General features: G+C 37.9%; 1 protein-coding gene across 7 annotated transcripts in view; it reads right to left on the reverse strand.

Moving 5' to 3' along the window:
* Positions 1–15,692, reverse strand: part of LOC311602435 (uncharacterized protein) — a 54,404-nt gene extending 38,712 nt beyond the window's left edge. The window contains exons 1-6 of one of the 7 annotated variants that reach the window (XR_014780753.1): positions 15,576–15,692; positions 13,800–13,836; positions 12,771–12,853; positions 10,084–12,263; positions 3,448–3,559; positions 2,350–2,420 (exon numbers count right to left, since the gene is read on the reverse strand). Coding sequence is in view for 1 of the 7 variants with exons in the window: in XM_084790497.1 (XP_084646623.1) it covers positions 11,798–11,975; positions 12,771–12,853; positions 13,800–13,836; positions 15,576–15,601 (324 nt within the window). In the remaining 6 variants the exon portion in view is untranslated. The remainder of the gene's footprint in view (positions 1–2,349; positions 2,421–3,447; positions 3,560–10,083; positions 12,264–12,770; positions 12,854–13,799; positions 13,837–15,575) is intronic. The other 6 variants (XR_014780752.1, XR_014780750.1, XR_014780751.1 and 3 more) reach the window with 6 other exon arrangements.
* Positions 15,693–19,652: the final 3,960 nt, after the last annotated feature.

A 19,652-nucleotide genomic window follows, 5' to 3' on the forward strand; every position in this document is an offset into this window, starting at 1 on the left:
CAAATCTGGACATTTGCAAATGTATTTTATGTGTTTTGTTACTTTTAAATATATATGTATACCTCTTCTTTATGTTTAAGATATGGTCTGCCTAGGTACTTCTGTATGAGAATGTATGATGTCTAAGTGCATATCCACATTTACAACTCTGTCTATATAAACAAGTGCATTTGTAAAGCACTGTGTGCACATGTTTATAAGATTCTTAGTTTGTCTGTATCCAAGCTGGCACAAAAGCCTGTAGAACTGTATTTGCATTCTCAATATCTCTGTATATATCTATGCATATAATGTAGGCTTTGTGTCTGTGTGGACATGCTTTGCTGACTACCCATGTTCATTTATGTGAGCCTCCTGGTGTCTGTGCATCTGTGTATACACAGGGTATGTATGTATAAGTATACTTTCCAGTAATTCTCTTTACTTATATCTAATAACTTGTTATATGTATGCTCCAGTGTTTATACATGTACTTTGTATATATGTTGTCCATGTGAATATCTACATGACTATATAGGCACGTGTATTAATATTTATGTGTCTTCATGAAAATTAATGAACTTTATAACACAGACAATCTGTGCATGTACATATCAACGTTTATGTCTCTAGGTATTCATGTGAGATTGATAACGGAGTATTTATGGGAACTGTGGATGCCTATAGAATGATTATCTTGGATTTCTTTTGTGTCTGCCTTTATGGTGCAAATGTCCATCAATATTTCCACTATGTATATGTCTATGTACAAAAGTACTCATGTGTACCTTTGAGGTCATGCTATATATTTTCTATGTGGTTGCACTTATTTTATGTCTGTGAACACAGCCTTAATAAACACATATGCTTCTGAGGGGATTTGTATATCTCTGTGCTTGCATAGGTATATATTTATGGATCATCGTGTTTGTAAATTTGCATTGTGTTCTGCAAGTTTAGAAGTGTTGACATACTTTGACACTGTACATATTTCTGTGCCAGCTCTCTGTATAGATATGAGTGTATACAACTTTGACTCTCTGTACATGCATGAGCTTCTGTGAATCTGTTTCTGGACATTCATGTCCCTTAGATGATTCCGAATTAATTGCTTTGAAAATATAAATGTTTGTCTACATCAATTTTTTGTGAGCATACTTGTATCTGTGTCTGTATGTCTATTTGTGTAGTTTTATTTTGTAGAGGTCTATATCCATATGTACATATCTTTGAGCAATGTAACTGTATATACAACTCTATAAAAATTTGTATTACTATACATATATGCATGTAGCAACCACTTCATGAATCCATTTTCCTTATTGGTGTATGCACATATGTATGCTTATGTATCTCTGTATGTATAACCACATATTATGTTTTGTGTGCATTTATATGTTTTAATGATGAAGAGTATTTTTGCATATGTAGGCATGAGCATGTTTATGCATATTTTGATCATAAATATGCCGCTATGTGTGTGTTTGTGTGTATATGACTTAAAGAATATGAATGCCAATATATAAAGAGTTAGACATTGTTAGAGTTTCAGTGTAGTATGATGAGTTTTGTCTAATGAAGTGAATCCAAGTTTTTCAAATGTGGGGCATTTTGCTGTATGATGTCACATGGTGTTGTGGATTACATTTATCCATAGCCTCTTTTTATTCATGGTGGTATGTTCTTAAGTATGTGCCATGAGTCTAAGGGGACCATGGAGCTAGCCTGTACCTAGAGGGGCTAATATCTAGGCTGATCAGTACATCTCTGTGTGCTAATGTAAGGCTAGAAATGATCTGGCCAGTCTGATAAGGTGAAGTGAGGCAGTAAAGTGGGGGCAGTAAAGAAAATCTGCTGGAAAAGTAGTCCCTGTGTACTTTAGAGTTTAGAATAACCAATATTCATGTTGTGGGGTCGGTTTCTGATTTTAAAAAATGGTGGTTCTAAGTGTTACAAATAATATTGGGGTCATTCATTTGAAGAATTAGTTACGTTGTAGAACCTCTGAGGGAATTTCTTGTGGTGCTGGGCTATGCCTAAGCAGGTGTGCCTGTGAAGTTATATTCTGTATTGAAGGAGGCAAGTGCAGCCAGAGGAGGTAAAGCCATAGCCTGCAGGATGTCTATGGATTTTACAACATTATATGAGGATGGTGAATTTGGTGTGAGATCAATGTGTTTTCTATGGTGCCATAGCTTCATGACTATAACTTTCTAGAAATGCACATGCTCATTGACTCTAGAACATGTCCTCTTGGCTCAGGGCAGATACAGATAGTGGAGTCTGCACATCATCTCCACGGATTCTATGTTAGAGAAAGCTAAGATTTGCACTTGTGGCTGTCTGTTTTATATAAAACAGACTAAATACCTCAAGTGTGGGGTTCTTCCTGCATATAGTTATGTCATTTCCATTTCAGTTCTGTGCATCATGGGGCAAGTCTGGAAAATATAGTAGGTTAATTCTATATGTGATATAAAGTTTGCTAGGATTCTAAAGTGTTTGGTTCAATAAGTATAAGCTTGGAGTGTGGTAGAGCCTTGCTGTGTATTGTAAATTCAGTCTAAATTAAGACACAGTTCTTTGTGTTGTGAGGCATGTCATTACGTAATTGAATGTATCATGAAGTGTGGGCCTTTTCATTAGGCGTGTGCTGATTGAGTTTGTATGGTATGGTGTTTTTTCCCATTATAGTGTATATATCTTATCACTTGTTTATTAGGATCCTTATGTACTGTTTTCATGCATATGTTGTGCATTTCATATTACATATTGATGTGACGCTGTGAGGAAATTCTGCATTTTCAAGTCTGAGTGTTGTGGAATTCTGCACTGTTCAGACAACCTAATATAGGATTACTCTATATGCTGTGATTTCATCATAGGTGTTTCAGAGTGAGTCTAGATACAAGGGAAGGACCGAAATATGGCAATGGTGGGACTGCGGCGAGTATCCACACACTCTGAAAAGTATTTTGTACATTATGAAATGTATCTTTTTTGGAAAAGTTGCCAGGGTAGTGTTGGGAGTGAGCATGTACCTTACACAGTCTTCCCAGAGGATGAAGCAAGAGTGGTTCTAGGGTAAAACTGTGCTGCAAAAGGCATGACTGGCGAGTTACTTGTAAAACGTAGTATGGGTACTGAGTCTGTGGGCCAAGTTCGAGTCAGATAGCTATTCTGTATAGATAAACATACAGTTTCTTTATAAAGCATTGACACTGAATACTGATTACAGGTATTTTGAGGCTACTCTGTACATGTAAATTCAAGTTTATTTATCAGAAAGTTTTTCTGACTAGTTATTATATCCTACATCTATATGTTATGGACCTTGTCTATACATTGTGAGATATGTCCATCGTGTGTGCTAAGACCAATTGTAGATGGTGCTGTATGTTTAGGGCTATTCTTCCCATAGTAGGATAATTGTGTGTCTGTTAGAGATGTTTGTATTGTATAACTTACCTGTGGCTTATAGGTATTAAGGGATGAGTTTAGAGAGACATCATAGGTTCACTGCACGTCTTATAACATGTTTTTGTAGTTCTCTGAATCAAGATAGTATTTTAAGGCAAATCTACCTGTTAAGATAATATTGGGTGTATTCTAATTCAAATATCTACATTTGATCACCTTTAGCATTGTGAGGTAGGGCTTCTATTTTTAATTTTATTTTTGAGAACTTTACACATGCATACAATGAAATATGATTATATTGCCCCCTATTTCCTCTCTCCAACTCCCCTAAAGTTGCTCCCAGCATGCTCCCCTCCCAACTTCATGTCTTATTCATTGAGATAAGGTTTTATGTTTTAAAGGACCTATATGCTGGTAGTCTCATGCAGTGAAGGATGTGTGGAATATGAAGTTGGATTTGGTACTGGGTGGTTAGTGTAGTAGTTGTGAAAGAGCTCACACATTCTAGCATTCACAGACTCAGGCAACACAGGATGTTGAACAGTGTTTCTTGGTGCTATGGTGAGTCTCTATGTGTCTGAAGTTCTAATGGTTAGGGAACATGAGAAAGTAGGTGCTGGCTTTGTGGAAAGTTTCTTCATTGTAGGAAGACATTGCATAGAGGGGTAGAAAAGCATACTTTGCAGAATGAATTTGGAAGTTTGGGTAAACTCTATGCACTATGAGGCAAGACTGTGTTGTTTTATTTTGCTTTGTTCTGGGGGTTGTTTTGTTTTTTACTTCTTTTGGTGCTGTTTGGAGTTTGCTGTTGTTATGGCTTGGTTATAGTACTGGAGAAGAAACTTGGAGCCTTGTACATGCAAGGCCCTAAAAGTGCTGTACCACTGAGCTTTAGTCCCATCCGGCAAGCGTCTTGTGTGCAATGTCTTAGAACTGCTGGATAAAAAGCAGGTGGGGAGAGGCAAATCTGTATCTCTGAAGACAGGAATGCGTGCAATGTATCTGCATGTTACAGGGTATGCTCTGAGATGCATTTCTAAGTTGATTATAAGGAACCTGTATTTCTGAGACTGTTTATTCATTATAATACATACACAGATGTGTTAGGTGTATACTACAGATTGTGTGCTTTGATGCTAGTTGGAGTGCTGTGTCACAGTTTTGCATGTTGTAGGAGAGCTCTGTACCACTGCAAGTTTCTCAATTATTTGAAGATTGCCTAAACTATTATACTATAAGGTATGCCTGGACACTGTAGAATAAATATGGGTTGTGAATTAGCACTAAAGGGAGGAGAAAATTCTTACGTTATGCTGTGGTTTTATTGAGTTATATTTGTGTTTACTAACTGAGTTCAGGTGTTCAGTAAAAATTTGTGAATCATTTTGTAAGAGCATGTAGTAGGTGACTATTCTGTGCCCTAGACCAATGGCTTGCCGTTTATCAATGCACTTTACAGTGGAAGTCTGTGGAGCTAGTCCATGCTATGTAGAGCAGATATATATTTTAAGTATGTTCATGTGTTGTGATATATTGGTATAGCTATATGTTCTGGGGCCATGGTGCGTGTTTTCAAAGAAATGTGTGTGATCAAAGGCAAGTATGGATATTCAACAGAAAGCCTGGGTGTTGTCAGGCTTATGTGAGTTTTATATTCCACCTTCTGGTGGTGTCAGAATCTCTCCACTTCATAGGACAAGTGTTACTGTCACATAAAGGCTGAGTTGTGGAGCAGGACCCATGTTGTAGCAAGTATGTAGAGAAGATTCTACATTTGGACTCATTTTTGTATACAGTGAGGTGATCAGTACTGCTGGATGAGTCAAAGTGTCACTTTATAGGTCTGGGTGCTGTGAGGCAATTCTAGGTTTCATGAATAATACTTATGCTGTGTGGCTTGTATATATATTTTATTACTTGTGTCCTAAAATGTAAGGCCTGGTGTAGTGAAGCTAAGGGCTTGTTTGGAGGGCATAGCATCATGTGAGATTCATGGCTGAATGCTACTGGTTTAGTCTTTTCTCAAACCACTTATCTTGGTGGGAGGGGGCACATATATGCTTCAGTGTGTATGTGGAGGTCAGAGGGAAACTTGTGGGGGTCAGTTCTCCCCTTGCACCATGCAGGTTTCAAAAAGGAACCTCAGGCCATCAGACTCAGCAGTACGTGACTTTGCCAACCGATCTCTCTCACCAGCTATGCTCATTTTGTTTTTATGACTCAGAGTAAAGACATGTTAATGCTAAACTTCTGGATGACATGAGAGTCTGTACAATTTGCAACAAACCTAGCAATGAGCCTTCCAATAGTGAAGCATATCTAGGCAGCCTGTGTATAGGATTTGTTTGTATGTTTCAGTGTTTCTGCATTGTGGCAGCCATCTGGGTACTATATTGGTCAAAATGTATTTTTATAGTCACTACATATGATATGAGGAGATTCTGTGTCTTTGAGGCATATAAATGTGTGGGTGCTGTGTCCATATCTTGTGGAGCCAGCACAGATCTTGCTGTGTGGGGTTTTATAATGTGAAGTACTGGTGTCTAGCTTCACATGGCATTCTTGTTTGGTTTCAATCCTTTCTGCTTATTATGAGGCTACCTTTTTGTTAAAGTGTTGAGATCTTGCTTATATGATAAGTGTCTGCATTTGGAATAGATTTTGCTAGAGGAAGACATTGTCTATCTTAGGGGGCATAGTTTGCATGCCTAGTTGTAAGCCTAGAATGAACAATGAAAGTCTGGCTTATAGAGGCCGTATGAGTTTCACTGGGTTAGATTCAGGGTGCAAGATACCTTACTTGGTAATAGGTAATCCAGATGTCCTGAGAAAATTTGATGTCACTGGGTAAATTATTAACATTTCTGTATGTGTTTAAGTCTTACAGAGGGAATGATAATATTGCACAGAATATGTTTATGAAGTTTATCAAGTGCTTTTTTGATGTGTTCTCCAAGATTTCTGTGCAATAAAGGGAAAATGCAAGATTCATACAGGGCTTAGATGGAGATGGAGATAGTATATTACAGAACATGCAATTGTATAACTGTTGTGTGACCTACCTGAGCTGGCTAGGCCTTGACAGTTGGGGGAGCCCAGGTGTTGTGTGGTAAGCCAAGGTATGGAATGAATTAGGATGGTTCTTAAGTGTGTTAAGAGCTTTGTCTCAATGTTTTACAGCATTTCAGACTTCTGTTAAACAAGCTTGGATAAGGTAGGAGGGAAAGGGTACTTTACAGAGCTTGTCTGGTGCTGTGGAGTTGATCTATATCTTGTTGTTGCTGCTGTGATGATGACAACAATGATGGTGGTGATGATGTAACATCTTCATGATGAATCCTTTGTATGTGTGATCTTACTTAATAGCTGTCAGTGTGCCTGTGTTCTTCGAAGCTAATGTTATTAGGCAATCTGTATATTGTGGGATAAACTTCACAATTTGGGAGTGCACCTGCTTATTTTGGGTATTGTGAAGCAAGTCAAGGTTTTATGGGCATTATATACAGGTGCACTGAACACATTTCTATGCTTTCCCCACATTCTGCATTCTCAGAGCAAGTCTTGATAAGTTTTTTTTTCAAGACAGGGTTTCTCTGTGTAGCCTTGCCTGTCCTGGACTTGCTTTGTAGACCAGCCTGGCCTCAAACTCAGAGATCTCTTTGCCTCTGCCTCCCTGAGTGCTGGGATTACAGGTCTGCACCACTGTGCCTGGTAAATCTTGATATTTTTCAAGCAAAATATTGGGTTTTGTGGTCCATGTGAAAGCTGTGAGCAGTGTTTCAGCTGTGATAAATACCATATATTGTGAAAATAAGTCTTGGTTGCTAGGCAAATCTAGCTGGATGGAAGCGTTTGAATAGTAGCTAATGTTTCTCGCTCTGCAGGACAAGCAGATTGCTATAGAGAAAACCTGAATCTCATGTACTGCTCTGAAGGTCTCAGGGTGAGACTTGGTCAGTCCACTACAATGAGACTGAGTCTTAAGAAGGCCATGGCTATGCATCATAGCACTTTCTGTATATTTTCCCCTGTATTTCTTTGCGATTACTATAGTTGGGGTTTACTGTTTAATTGCTTTGGATTGGTTTCAGATGGGCTCTCATGCATTGCAGGTTGTTTTGCACTTGCTATGTAGTTCAAGATGACTTTGAACTTCTGAATCCACCTCCAGAGTGCTGGGGTTATAGGTACATCACACACAGTTTTATGCAGTGTTGGGAATGAACGACAGAGCCTCTTGCATTCTACCGATTTATGTCCTCACCCACTGCTCAGCTGCATCTCAGTACTTTTGCACCACAAGCCTGTTTTAGGACTACTGAATGTTGTTTGGAGACTATGTATATGATGGGGCAAACCCAGGCAATTTGAGGAAAAGTCTAGGTTTCATGAGGTGAGATGCATTCTCAAGGGATGATTTATTAGCATGTATTAAGTGTGTTATAGCAACTCAATATTATGAAGCATGTGAGTAATTGTAGAACGTGTCTGTGAATTATCCATACTGTCTCTGTGCTTGGAAGTAAGTGTTGACATTACAAAGAAGGTATTTCTAGAAACTAAACACTATTCTTAGAAATAATTAAAGGCTATGCCTGTAGACTCCTGCTTGAGTTTTCTGGAGTGGGCCTAGAGAATCTGGGTGATAGTGGGCCATGTTGGGTATGACAGACTCAGTCTCTCTCTGTGTCATGTGAGTCTGGATGTTATGGATTGAGGTGTTATGTGCTTTGTCCAGCTTCTGTGTGTTGGTAGGCTATTTTCTGGCTGAATTAGAGTAGTCTGTGCCTTGTTGGTTCTTTGCATATTCTTTGGTGTTTCTTCTGATGCAAGCATAGATTTTGTAAAGATGAGGGAGCATTTTGTGAAAGCAACCAGTGCATTGATAGTAAAAAATCTCTATATGTGCATATATTGCCAACCATGTCTTTGTGTTATGGATTTTATTCACCAATTGACAGGCTAATCTGGTATTTGGGGGTGTGACTTTATAAAATGTGAATATTTGGTCATTCCAGGGTATCATCTTCATTATATCTCAATAGTGCAGAGCGTATCTGTGTGTTGTATCTCTTGTAGAGTGTTCTTCTACGGTAAAAGTTAGAGTAAAAAGAAGTTATTCTATGTTGCCAATCTGTATGCTGCAGTGAGATACCATTAATTACAGGGGACTGCTTCATGTTGCATGGAACATCTGTCAGCTGAGAGTCAATTTACATGATATAAGTAATGTGTAGGTGAGGTGAAATAGTTCTATGTATAGGATGTGTGCATGTGCATTTTGAGATATTTACTATATGTTGGCCAATATATTGGTGTTCAGGTGCATCTTACTGTATAGCTGAGCCACTACTTCACTAGATTTTGGTATTTCCATAGTAAGAAATGTCTCTGTGTTGTAGGGAAGGCCCTAATTCTGTGACTTATGAAGCTAATCTGCTCATAAAACTTATGAAGTTGTATGTTGTGTGGTGACTTGCATTTTGGAGAAATCTATATGCTGTGGATTATTTCAAGGATTTTCAGCTGGATGTTGTCATGTGATGCAGATGCAGTGTATTTAAGAACATCTGTGTTTAGGAGGACAACTCTGCATGATAGGACGTAAGCAGGCCTTAAGATGCTAACCTAGAGGCTGGAGAAAAGGCTCCATGGTTAAGAGCACTTACTGCTTTTGCAGAGGACCTATATTTGAATCCAAGCACCCAAAGGGCAGCTCACAAATGTCTGTGACTCAGGATTCGGGGAAGCTTAAAGTTTTCATCTGACCTCTGTGGGTACAGGCACATACATGGTGCACAGACATACACACAGGCAGAACACACACACACACATACACAAACACACACACTTTGTAAAGTTCTTTTAAAAAGTTAATCTGTGTTGTATGGGGTATGTGATCATGTGTGTAGAAATGTTTTAAGGTAATTCATATTTATGTACAAGTAATGAGATATGAAGCATATAGCTATTTTTGAATCATGCATAAAATAAGAGTAAGTAAATGTGTCATAAGAAGGGACTTTGCATTAAAATGTGATGCTCTAATTTTAGGAGTGTGCATTTAGAAACACATTTGTGAACAGGAGGGAAATCCACATGCTTTGGAACAAATATCTGTGTATAATGTGATATTTGTCAGACAGTACATAACTATAAGTTCATGGTATATGTATATGTATGTTGCATTGTAGATCTTTGCTATATGGTGTAAAGCTGGGTACTGTGCATACAGTCTGTGTTGAGGTGAATGTGTCCATAGGAAGTAAGCATATGCATTTTTGGGTATGTTTCTTAGTTCTACTCTAAATTTTTATGTTGTAAGTGGTATGTAGTTTAGTGTCCTCTCTGTGTTCCCTAGGGTATAAGGTATTGTATGGAGTGTTGTCCATATGCAGTGGAGTGGTTCTGTTGTTCTGGGGTTAATCTCTGTACTATGTGGCAAATCTGTATTGTTAAATGATTGTAGATGTTTAAAATAAGTACTTTTGCTTCAGTAACAATGGTGGGGTGGTGGGTGATGGCAATGCAAATTAACAAATCTTACAGTTTCTAGGCAGCAGGCACTGTACCATACAAAGCATAGCTAAACTGGTCTTATTTTATTCATGATAATCCTTCAAAGTGGCTACTATTGACATCATTGTTTTACAGATAAGTAAACTAAAGAACAAAGAAATATACCTACCTGTGGTGACACACTTAGTAAAGGATGGGTTCTGGAGGCCAGCTCAGGAAGCCTGGCTCTAGAGGCCTTGCACTTAATGAATACCAGGCTGTATCTCTGCTGTAGTCCAGAATTGTAGCTCAATGATATGGTAAGGCATGTCTGTCCTCTATGATGGTGATCTTTGCAAAGTGGAGTTAACACATGTGTTATATGTCTTCACAACATGAGGTGGCTATTTGGGTTATAAAGTAAGTGTTATAATGCAATTCTGCACAATGTAGAACAAATATATGCATTCACAGGTATATATATAAATTTCAAAGCACTGTTATGATTGAGTACATTATAGGGCAAGTTTGTGACCTGAGAGGCTTGCCTGTACATTTAGGGTGAGTGTCACTGTTAGAGAGCATTTATGTGAGTTATGAGGCTAGTATTCACACGAATAGGAGATTCTGTGCATTCTGATAGAGGTATATCTTTCTTTTTAAATAACAGTTAAACTGCCAGCATGCTTTGTGGTCACTTAATAACTCACTCCATGTGTTTGCGAGCATGTGCCTAGACTGTAGAAGCACTGCAGGAAGTGTTGATTTTTTAAAGATGATGAAGTACAGGAAATGCATGGCTATTACAGCCTTCTGAGCACTGAGGCAGTGGAGTGCTTGGTACCGAGATGTGCTCATATTGTGGTTTACATTTGAATTGTGGGATGCGTGTGGATACTGTGGATCACTTTGCGATGGGGCATAGAGAGGAGGTTCGAGTAACTTCAAGAGTAATTGTACAGATCTGGAAGGAGATTTGGATGATGTGGGGCAAATAAGTGCCATGTGGCAAGTGTCTGCACTGTAGCTTTGTGTTGTATGTTTCTCATGAGATAAGCTGGCATGTTGTAAAGTAAGTAAATCTTGTTAACAAGGCATAATCTATGTTCTTGAGGTTGTATTTCTGTATTGCTGTTTGGTGGTATGAGCATGGCTCAGAGGTATTGGGACTGTCTGTGTACCATAAGCTTAATCTGTGTATCATGGGGTAAATGTGCACAGTAGAAGGAGTATGTGTAGTGTGAAATAAGCTTCTGTCATATTGTTATGTGGGGTCTATCTGTTTGTCAGAGAGAGAGAGTTTATTATTTGGGGGAGTTCTTATGTCATGGCAAGAGATCTGGGCTGTGTTCTGTGTCTGTGTTCAAGGAGGAAGTCTGCATTCCACGAGTGATGTACTGTGCTGTGGGCAGTCTATGTTCTGCGGGGAAGCTTTCTATGCTGTAACAAGAGTCTGTGTTTTATGATCGAGGCTGCGTTTTCCTGCAAGGGTTAGTGATGTGAGGGAAGTCGGTTTCACATGTCCTCCATGCATGCATGGAGCATACATGGGGAGTATTATGCATCTGAATGGGATGCTGTGGCATGAGGAGTGCTCTGAGGAGTCCTTACGCACTCTGAGGAGAAGCTGTATGCTTTTGGAAGAATCTATGTTGTATAAGGTGAGCCTTTATGCTTTGTGTGCTCTGCATAGTGTCTGTGTAGTGTGGAGAGGAGCTATAGCATTGAGATTTTCTGTGTGTTACGGGCACTATCTTCATGGTGAGGTAAGACTCATCTCTGGGGCTGATAAATGCCGTTTAGCTGGGCCTGTATGAAAAGCTGTGGGCAGCTTAAAAGAGCCCAGTGACATGGAAGGTGTCCATGAGATAAGGGGCAAATCTTTTTGCTGTGGTATATATTAATGAGCCTCAGGAGAATCCACCATTCTGCTGTAGGTCACCTGTGTGCTATGTGAGAGGGGTCTGCATTCTGTGGGGGTAAATGCCTGTGTCTGTAACTTGGTCAGTATGGGCATTGGGATGAGTTTGTTGTACAGTGCAGGCACGAGTCTGGTTCCAGGTAATTTCCTTTGACATCTACAAGTTAATAATAAAGAATACTTTGTAATGGTTCATATGTACCACCTTTCTAAATGTGCTATTATTAATAATGCTATTTTACAGCTGAAGAAGCTGAGGCAGAGGAAACTAAAGAATTGTGCTATGTTCATACAATTGGCAAGAAAGAGATGGAGGTTTGAAACCAGGCCATCTGTTTCCTATAGCCACATGATAAGGATTCCTTTGAGCCCTGAGGATATTTGGGCCTATAATAATTGGGAAAATGTCATCATGGTCACTGGTACAACTATTCACTGCGGTTTTCTGGAAGAGAAAATAAGAAAGGAATATCAAAATCTTCTGAGGATTAAAAAGATGCAATGGTCTGTGTGCAGTAACAGTCGCAGTTTAGGGAGAGAAAATCTGACGTCATGTCTGTAGAATACCTCTTCCACCCACTGCTGGGCCCCAAGATCCCTCCCAAGGCCCCATAGCCGCATTCTGCCACTGCAGATGAGATAATGCGCATGCCCCGGTGAGCTCCTGTTGCCAGGGAAACCATCCTCCAGTCATAAACAAGTCTCAGCCTAGTGTGGCAAGTCAGGAAATGACTGGGGCTGTGTCTATGAGCCAAAAGAGTCCCTTGCAATAACAGCAGGCAAAGAAAGCACCCTGCTTCTCACCCTCCTTTCACTCCCCAAATCAGAAAAGGCCAGTGGCTGTGGTTAGAAGTCAACAGGATGTGGGGAAAGCTATGCTGGAGTAAAGGGTACGACAGAGAATAGCAGGCAATTTTTAATTGTCAAATACTTCTGTTACTGTTTAACTTACCTCTTACTAATAGCCTCCCATGTTTTATGTCTTGACACTTCCACTTGCAGTAAAAAGAGATGACCACAGCAATGCTTTCCTGTCTTGAAAAGATAATGACAGTAGTAATGTGTATTGAGACTCGCTCTCCATCCTTTAAGTTCTGAGATAATATTACTGCCAGCAATCTAATTGAAAACATTTCTGCATCTCATACATCTCTTACATTTCCTTCTAGAAAATTCCAGGCACCAAATCCACATAGCTTTAACTCTCTAAATTCCTAAGGACAGGAAAACCAGCATTAACCCCTGCAGTGCTTCCTTCTAAACACACAACAGAATGTCAGCAGCATCCAAAAAGAGCAACACAGGGAATAGTGTCTTGTTATTAGGCTTAGAAACTTCTAATTTGTAAAAATAAGATCTTAAACTATATATATATTACACACACATATCCTGTTTGAAAATCATTATTTTAAACTGTATACAGCTAGGCTTCTGGAAAGGCAAAACATATAAACACAATGATTTAGCAGGCTGCTGGATGGGGCAAGAAGATAAAAGTCCTATTGTGGAATGTAACCATCTTGAATAGAAAGAAAATGGCCGACCTATGGAAAGCTAAACCCTATCTAGTGGGAGAACAGCTGTTGGCATTTCACATCAGTGGAAGAAGTCTGGATTATTCAATATGTGATGCCGAAACAATTGGTGACCTATTTGAAAAAAACACAAAATTAGATCCCATTTTTATGTCATTTAAAGTGAATTCTATACAGATTCCAGTTAGATGTAAACAATTAATTAAATTTCTAGAGAAAATACAGGTAAATGTATAGGTAGAAAAATACCTTAAAAAGAAAAAAAGCACAAAAGTCAACTGACAGATGTAGGTATCTTAAAATATAAAGCAGTAAAATGCCCCCAAATTTACTATAAGTGACAAAACTAAATAGGCAGATAACAGTTTGAAAATAAATTTTTTATCACATATGATAAACAAATTAAGCAAGATGTCTTGATAAAGGAAGAAACTTGAAACTCATACCATTTGATCCACAAATTCCATGTTTGAATTTTTTTTCCTAGGAGGAAAAGAACAGAAGTGTACACAAAGATTTATATGGAAATAGATTTCTTAAATCATTTATAATAGCAAAAAAGCACATTTATGCCTTCAGTAGTTGGTATTTAGTAATACTCCCATGTGATAAAATTATGCATTCCCTAAACACATTGCTATGGGATGTTTTAAAATATGAGAAATTGTTTCCAATATGTACTTAATGAATAAAGTAGAAGAATCATCTGATCTTTATTTTGTATATATATATTTCTGTGCATATATTTGCATATATGCAGAGAAAAGATACTGAGCAATTATGCTAAGGTTAGGCATTGTACAAAATCCTTATAGTTGCCTTTTAACTTTTCAAATTCTGTATAATACCGTATTTTTGTAATAAAGGGAAAACTAAAATTTTAATGAGATATTTTAATAAACATATGAAAGCTCTGAGAGTGCAGAGAACTCTAGGAGCAAAGAAAATAAAAAGCAAAGATTAAACAGCAATGGAAGATTATGCAACATTAACTCATTAGCCACCGCAGCATGATCCCAGCATTATTTGCATGACAGGATGTATAGAATTTCTTATACAAGATGGAGTCCTGGAAATTTTTCTTCACTACACCAGAGAATGGTCACATGTCCCTGGATGCGTCAGTCACTCTTTGCCGCAGTGCTCTGCTGATGTCCCCCCTCCCTCTACCTTCAACATGCTGGCTCCCTTCCCCTGCAAAACATGCCCCCAGCAGACATGTTCAACTTGGGAAATGGCTTATCTTTGAAGACTTTCTAATAAGCTTTTTCGTTCTTACGTTCCTCTCTGATCTCGGTTTTGTCATCTAACTCAAATGCCTATCTGTCTATCCTTTTTCCTTTCAAGTCAGGTGTCAAAACCAATCTGAATTCCAAGGAAAATTTAAAATATAAGACTTCACCTCTTTTTCTGTTTTCTTGCAGTAACCAGCATAAAAAGAGCACACACAATTTCAGGGATATTGAGACGCAAACAGAAATGCTGCATCCATAGGAATCTCTACTACAGTCTCACATTCCTTTTCAAAAAAAAAAAAAAAAAGCACCGAGAAATTCTATCTTAACTATACAACATGACGTGCAAAAAGCAAATGAGTTTTACAAATGAAGTCACAGTCACAATATTTATTTCTTTTTATGATTTCCACCAAATTTTACAACCAAATTTTAATCTTCCTCATTGAATACATGTTCATCTCTCCTTCAAAGCAACCAGTCTTAATATTATTACAGTCCGCCCTCTTCATTTTCTTCCCTATGCAGACCTGTCACGACACCATCTTCTTAATTAAAAGCAAGTGGAATACAGTATTCTATCGTCCACTGCACAATATTTTCCCCATGTTTTCCACACGCCAAGAAAAGAAACCAGATCGGAGAACACCTTGAATATTGAATCGTAACTATCATTTCATTATGTCTAATTCAAACATCATAAAGCCGAGATATTTTAAATATCTTCACTAAATCTTATTTCGGGGGTATCTTTTCAGATTCTCAATTTATGTGGATTCTGTATTTCTTTCTACCAAGACATTCACCGTTTAGGAAGCAAGCCTTAAACTAGGAAAGTGAGCACAAAATCTTTAGAATACAAGCCATTTTCTTGGTGCTATGGACTCGACAGATTCCTGCACAGTACTTTGCTATTCTGTTCCTTCAAAATGCGTCACTTGCTTTGGAAAGCAGAGCCTTAGCAACTATTTCATGAGAGCTACTTACCAGTTGCGTGCTCTCTGTCTCTCCATCAGCTCTGAGGCTGTCTCACTGAAGGAGTGGGAGGGGAAAGCTGCAGCGCAACAGCCTCTTGAAAATAAACTGCGCTGTGAAGAAGGGATTAGCCCAAAGGGAAGAAATGAAATGCCTCAAAGATTCTTCTCCGAAATCCTCACAAACATCACGTCACACTAAACACTGCACACTAAAAATCACGTGCTTATCAAAGGATAGAGTTTAATGGTTTAACTTTGGGTACGGAACATACTTAAATTACCTTAATTCCAGTGGAACCCCCACAACATCATGGGCTTTTGGCTCTCCCGTCTCCTAGCAACATTCTCGCATTAATACACTTTTCCCGCAGTAGTCTTATTAGACATCAGAGAACACTGACAAGGTCTAGTTTCTGCTGAGGACCACTACTCTTGTTCAGTTCTCCGCTGGGTATGTAATAAGGAAGGAGAGTGGAGAATTCAGTAAGAAGCCACCCAAAGGGGAAACATGACACAAATGACATTCCACAGAAAAATGCAGATGCAGAATGATTCACCCTGGCTCAAGACAGTTTGGGAACAGAAACTTTTAAAAAATGAATAGAATATAGTCCACTTTCCTTCTAAAACCTTCTAACAATCCTATTTTAGATTGTAAAATTGGTATTTTGTTTTAACTTTCCTAAAATTAACTTTGGGGAACCTTTATAAGGAAATTTGTGTTAAGATTTTGGCCCAAACAATGAATTACCAATAGGTGGGGGAAATAAGGAAAGATATACATAACTTTTAAACATAAAAATAAAAAATTGTACCTTTCAGTAACACACCCTTACTTTTGTAATATAGCTTTTGTTTCTTTCTTTTGTTTTCAAAAATCTGTACATTTAAGCATGACTATTTAAAATATTACACAAATGATTTAATTTATTTTTACCAGGTAGGAAATGCCTGACAATCCAGTTTAATATTTTATACTAAAAGAAAATCAATTCCATTTCCCATTAACATACACCAGGGAGTTTTCCAAGTACCACATAATGAAGTATATGGTATATTACCACGTAATGAAGTATATGGTATATTACCATGGTATGAAGTATGTAGCTATCATTGCACAAATGAAGCATTAGTAAGAGAACAAGGACACTGACCTTCTTTACTGAAATGCTATGCTGTTAATTACAGCATTATTGTGTATCAAATAGGAGCATTCTATGGAATCATCTGGTATACTATTTTTCAGATTAGGGACCTACTCCAAAGTACTCTCTCTCAGTGCAGGATTAGAGCAAAACCAGATGCCTCTATTTAAAACAAATACCACCAAGTAGTTATGTCCCAAACACAATTATAGTATTTCTTATGGGTAATGTTATTGGACAAGTACATTATAAAACTGGACTATAGGACACACATGTATATGTCATAAGCACTTTATGGGTGCAGTTTTGGAGAAAGGATGCACAAGTATGGAACCTGGAAAAGTGAAGGGAATTCTGAAGACATCTGTGGACATAAATTTGGATTGACATGTCTAGGTATGATCTCCTGCAATTCTAAAATAGCTCAGCCCATTTCCCGCAGAAAGTTATGGCATTCTAATAGCTCTGAGTTTGACACACATGTAAAGAATAAGTGCATCTACTTTTTCAGATATCGATTTCTAAATAACATTCCTCACCAAAACAAACCAGTTTATTGGAGAAATAGCTGACTCTATATCTGGTACAGGAAAAGCACAAAGTATATCTATATTTTTAAAAAGTAAGGAAGCATTCAAACAGTGATGGACACACAGAAATAAGGTATAAGACACAGAGCTAAAGCACTTCACTGGCTACATTCAGTTCCAGTGGGGCAAGAAGTATGACGAAGTCTCTTTATGTAAACCATACTAGGATCAAGCCCACCATCCTCTTGTCTCCACTTCCTGAGTGCTAGAATAATACTACATGCAGCCACACTGGGCATTTTAATTCAGTGTTATCATAAAACAGAGTCACTGGGCAATTTATTTCAGTTTTATCATAAAGCATAATAATGATGGTAGTAAATTGGAAAACATTGAATAAAAGAGTTCTTAAGTTCATAGTGATTTATTAAACCTGCAGAAGGACAGGTAAATTACTTCTTTCTAGAAGAAGAATAAGTAGTGACAGAATTAGTATATAACTCCACTCAGAAAACACCAATGTGATGACTGGGTTAGTCAACCAGCACCAGCACAAAACACAGTGCTGGGTGAAATGTTAGAGAAAAGAAAACTCACTCACCTTCGAAGTACCATAGATGACCTAATACAAAACAGGGAAGCATATTATCCATGAAGAGATATGGTATACATCAACTTTGTTAATTAAATTTCATGACACCAATAATCATGTATATTGAAGTATGGCCTACCTACCAAAGGAGGTAGAATTGGAAGCTACATCCCCTAGATGTGTCCTGGTCAATACATATAATCTACATGTAAGTAAACATGAAGGTGGAATCCAAAAAAAAAATGCACATTGTGTAACAGTCTAGAATACAACTAATGTGAACCTTTCAAACTATCATTGTTCTAGATTAAAGATTAAAGACATATGATGTGTGAGTTTAGATTGTAGATAGAAATCTAAACAGCTCTAACAGATAGATAGTCTGGAGACAGTGGAAGATGTAGATTGTACACAGATGATATTGGATTTATATAAAAATTCATTGGTAGGATAATATATGATGATAGACTTGTTCTTATAAGACACATGATGAAGTACTTGGAGATAAGAAGCTCTAATATATAGACTACTCCAGGATGTTTCAGAAAAAATCATGAAGATAACAAAAAGCTGTTAAGTCTGTCAAGTATGTGAGGATTCATGTGTTACTTTCAAGCTTTCTGTGACACTTAAGTATTACAAAAGAAGAAAATATAACAGTAAATCTTAGAAACACAGGAGAAATGATTTCATAAAACAACTGCGAAATAATTATAAATTTAGACTTTATACACTTAATGGAATTAATGAGTTAGTGATCCATAAAAGAAAACTTTTCATACTGACCATCAGATGACTATTTATCATGCGCCATCTAGTGGTAAAATCCTGTTTTCAACGACTGAAAGATTTGAAAGAAATGCTAAATTTGACAAATGACCCATTAAATATTAATATCATTCTTTTATAGTGTAGAAACAGGCAATTTATTTATTTTGATATTCTATTAACATATTAATCATGCAAATACATTTACATAATGCATATATAGTGCATTAGTTATATCTACTTCTTTCCTATGCTCAAAATGCTTCTTCTCTCTCCTTTTGGGGCCACATTTTAAAAATATATTTTATTAACTTATTCATATTACATCTCAATGGTTATCCCATCCCTTGTATCCTCCCATTCTTCCCTCCCTCCCATTTTCCCCTTATTCCCCTCCCCTATGACTGTGACTGAGGGGGACCTCCTCCCCCATAGGGTATCAAGTCTCTTCTTGGTAGCCTGCTATCCTTCCTCTAAGTGCAACCAGGCCTCCCCATTCAGGGGACGTGGTCAAATATGGGGCACCAGAGTTCGCGTGAAAGTCAGATCCCACTCTCCACTCAACTGTGGAGAATGTCCTAGATCTGGGTAGGGGTTCGAAGTTTCCTGCACCTATTGTCCTTGGCTGGTGCCATAGTTTGAGCAGGACCTCTGGGCCCAGATCTGTTCATCATAATGTTCTTTCTGTAGGTTTCTAGGACCCTCTGGATCCTTCTATTTCCCGATTCTCCCTTCCTTCTCTCATCTAGAGTCCCAATAGGATGTGGGGCCACATTTTTAACCTCTTCTAATTTCAGGAAAGAAAAAATGGCATTGTCTTTCTACATCTTGCATATTTTATGTAACATGATGTCCTCTAAACACTTTTATTCCCATGGAAAAGATAATATTTCACTCCTCTGTATGGCTCTTATATATATTCTCTATATATTACTCTTTCATTTTTCTCCTAATTGGCAGGTGGTTTATTCCATATGTCAACTACCGAGAGTAGTGCCACAGAAATCATATCTAGGCTGGCATGCCTTTTGTGTTTTGGTGGTAGAGAATGC

Source organism: Acomys minous (assembly GCF_964271855.1).
Source record: "Acomys minous genome assembly, chromosome: 7".
NCBI classification, from domain to species: domain Eukaryota; kingdom Metazoa; phylum Chordata; class Mammalia; order Rodentia; family Muridae; genus Acomys; species Acomys minous.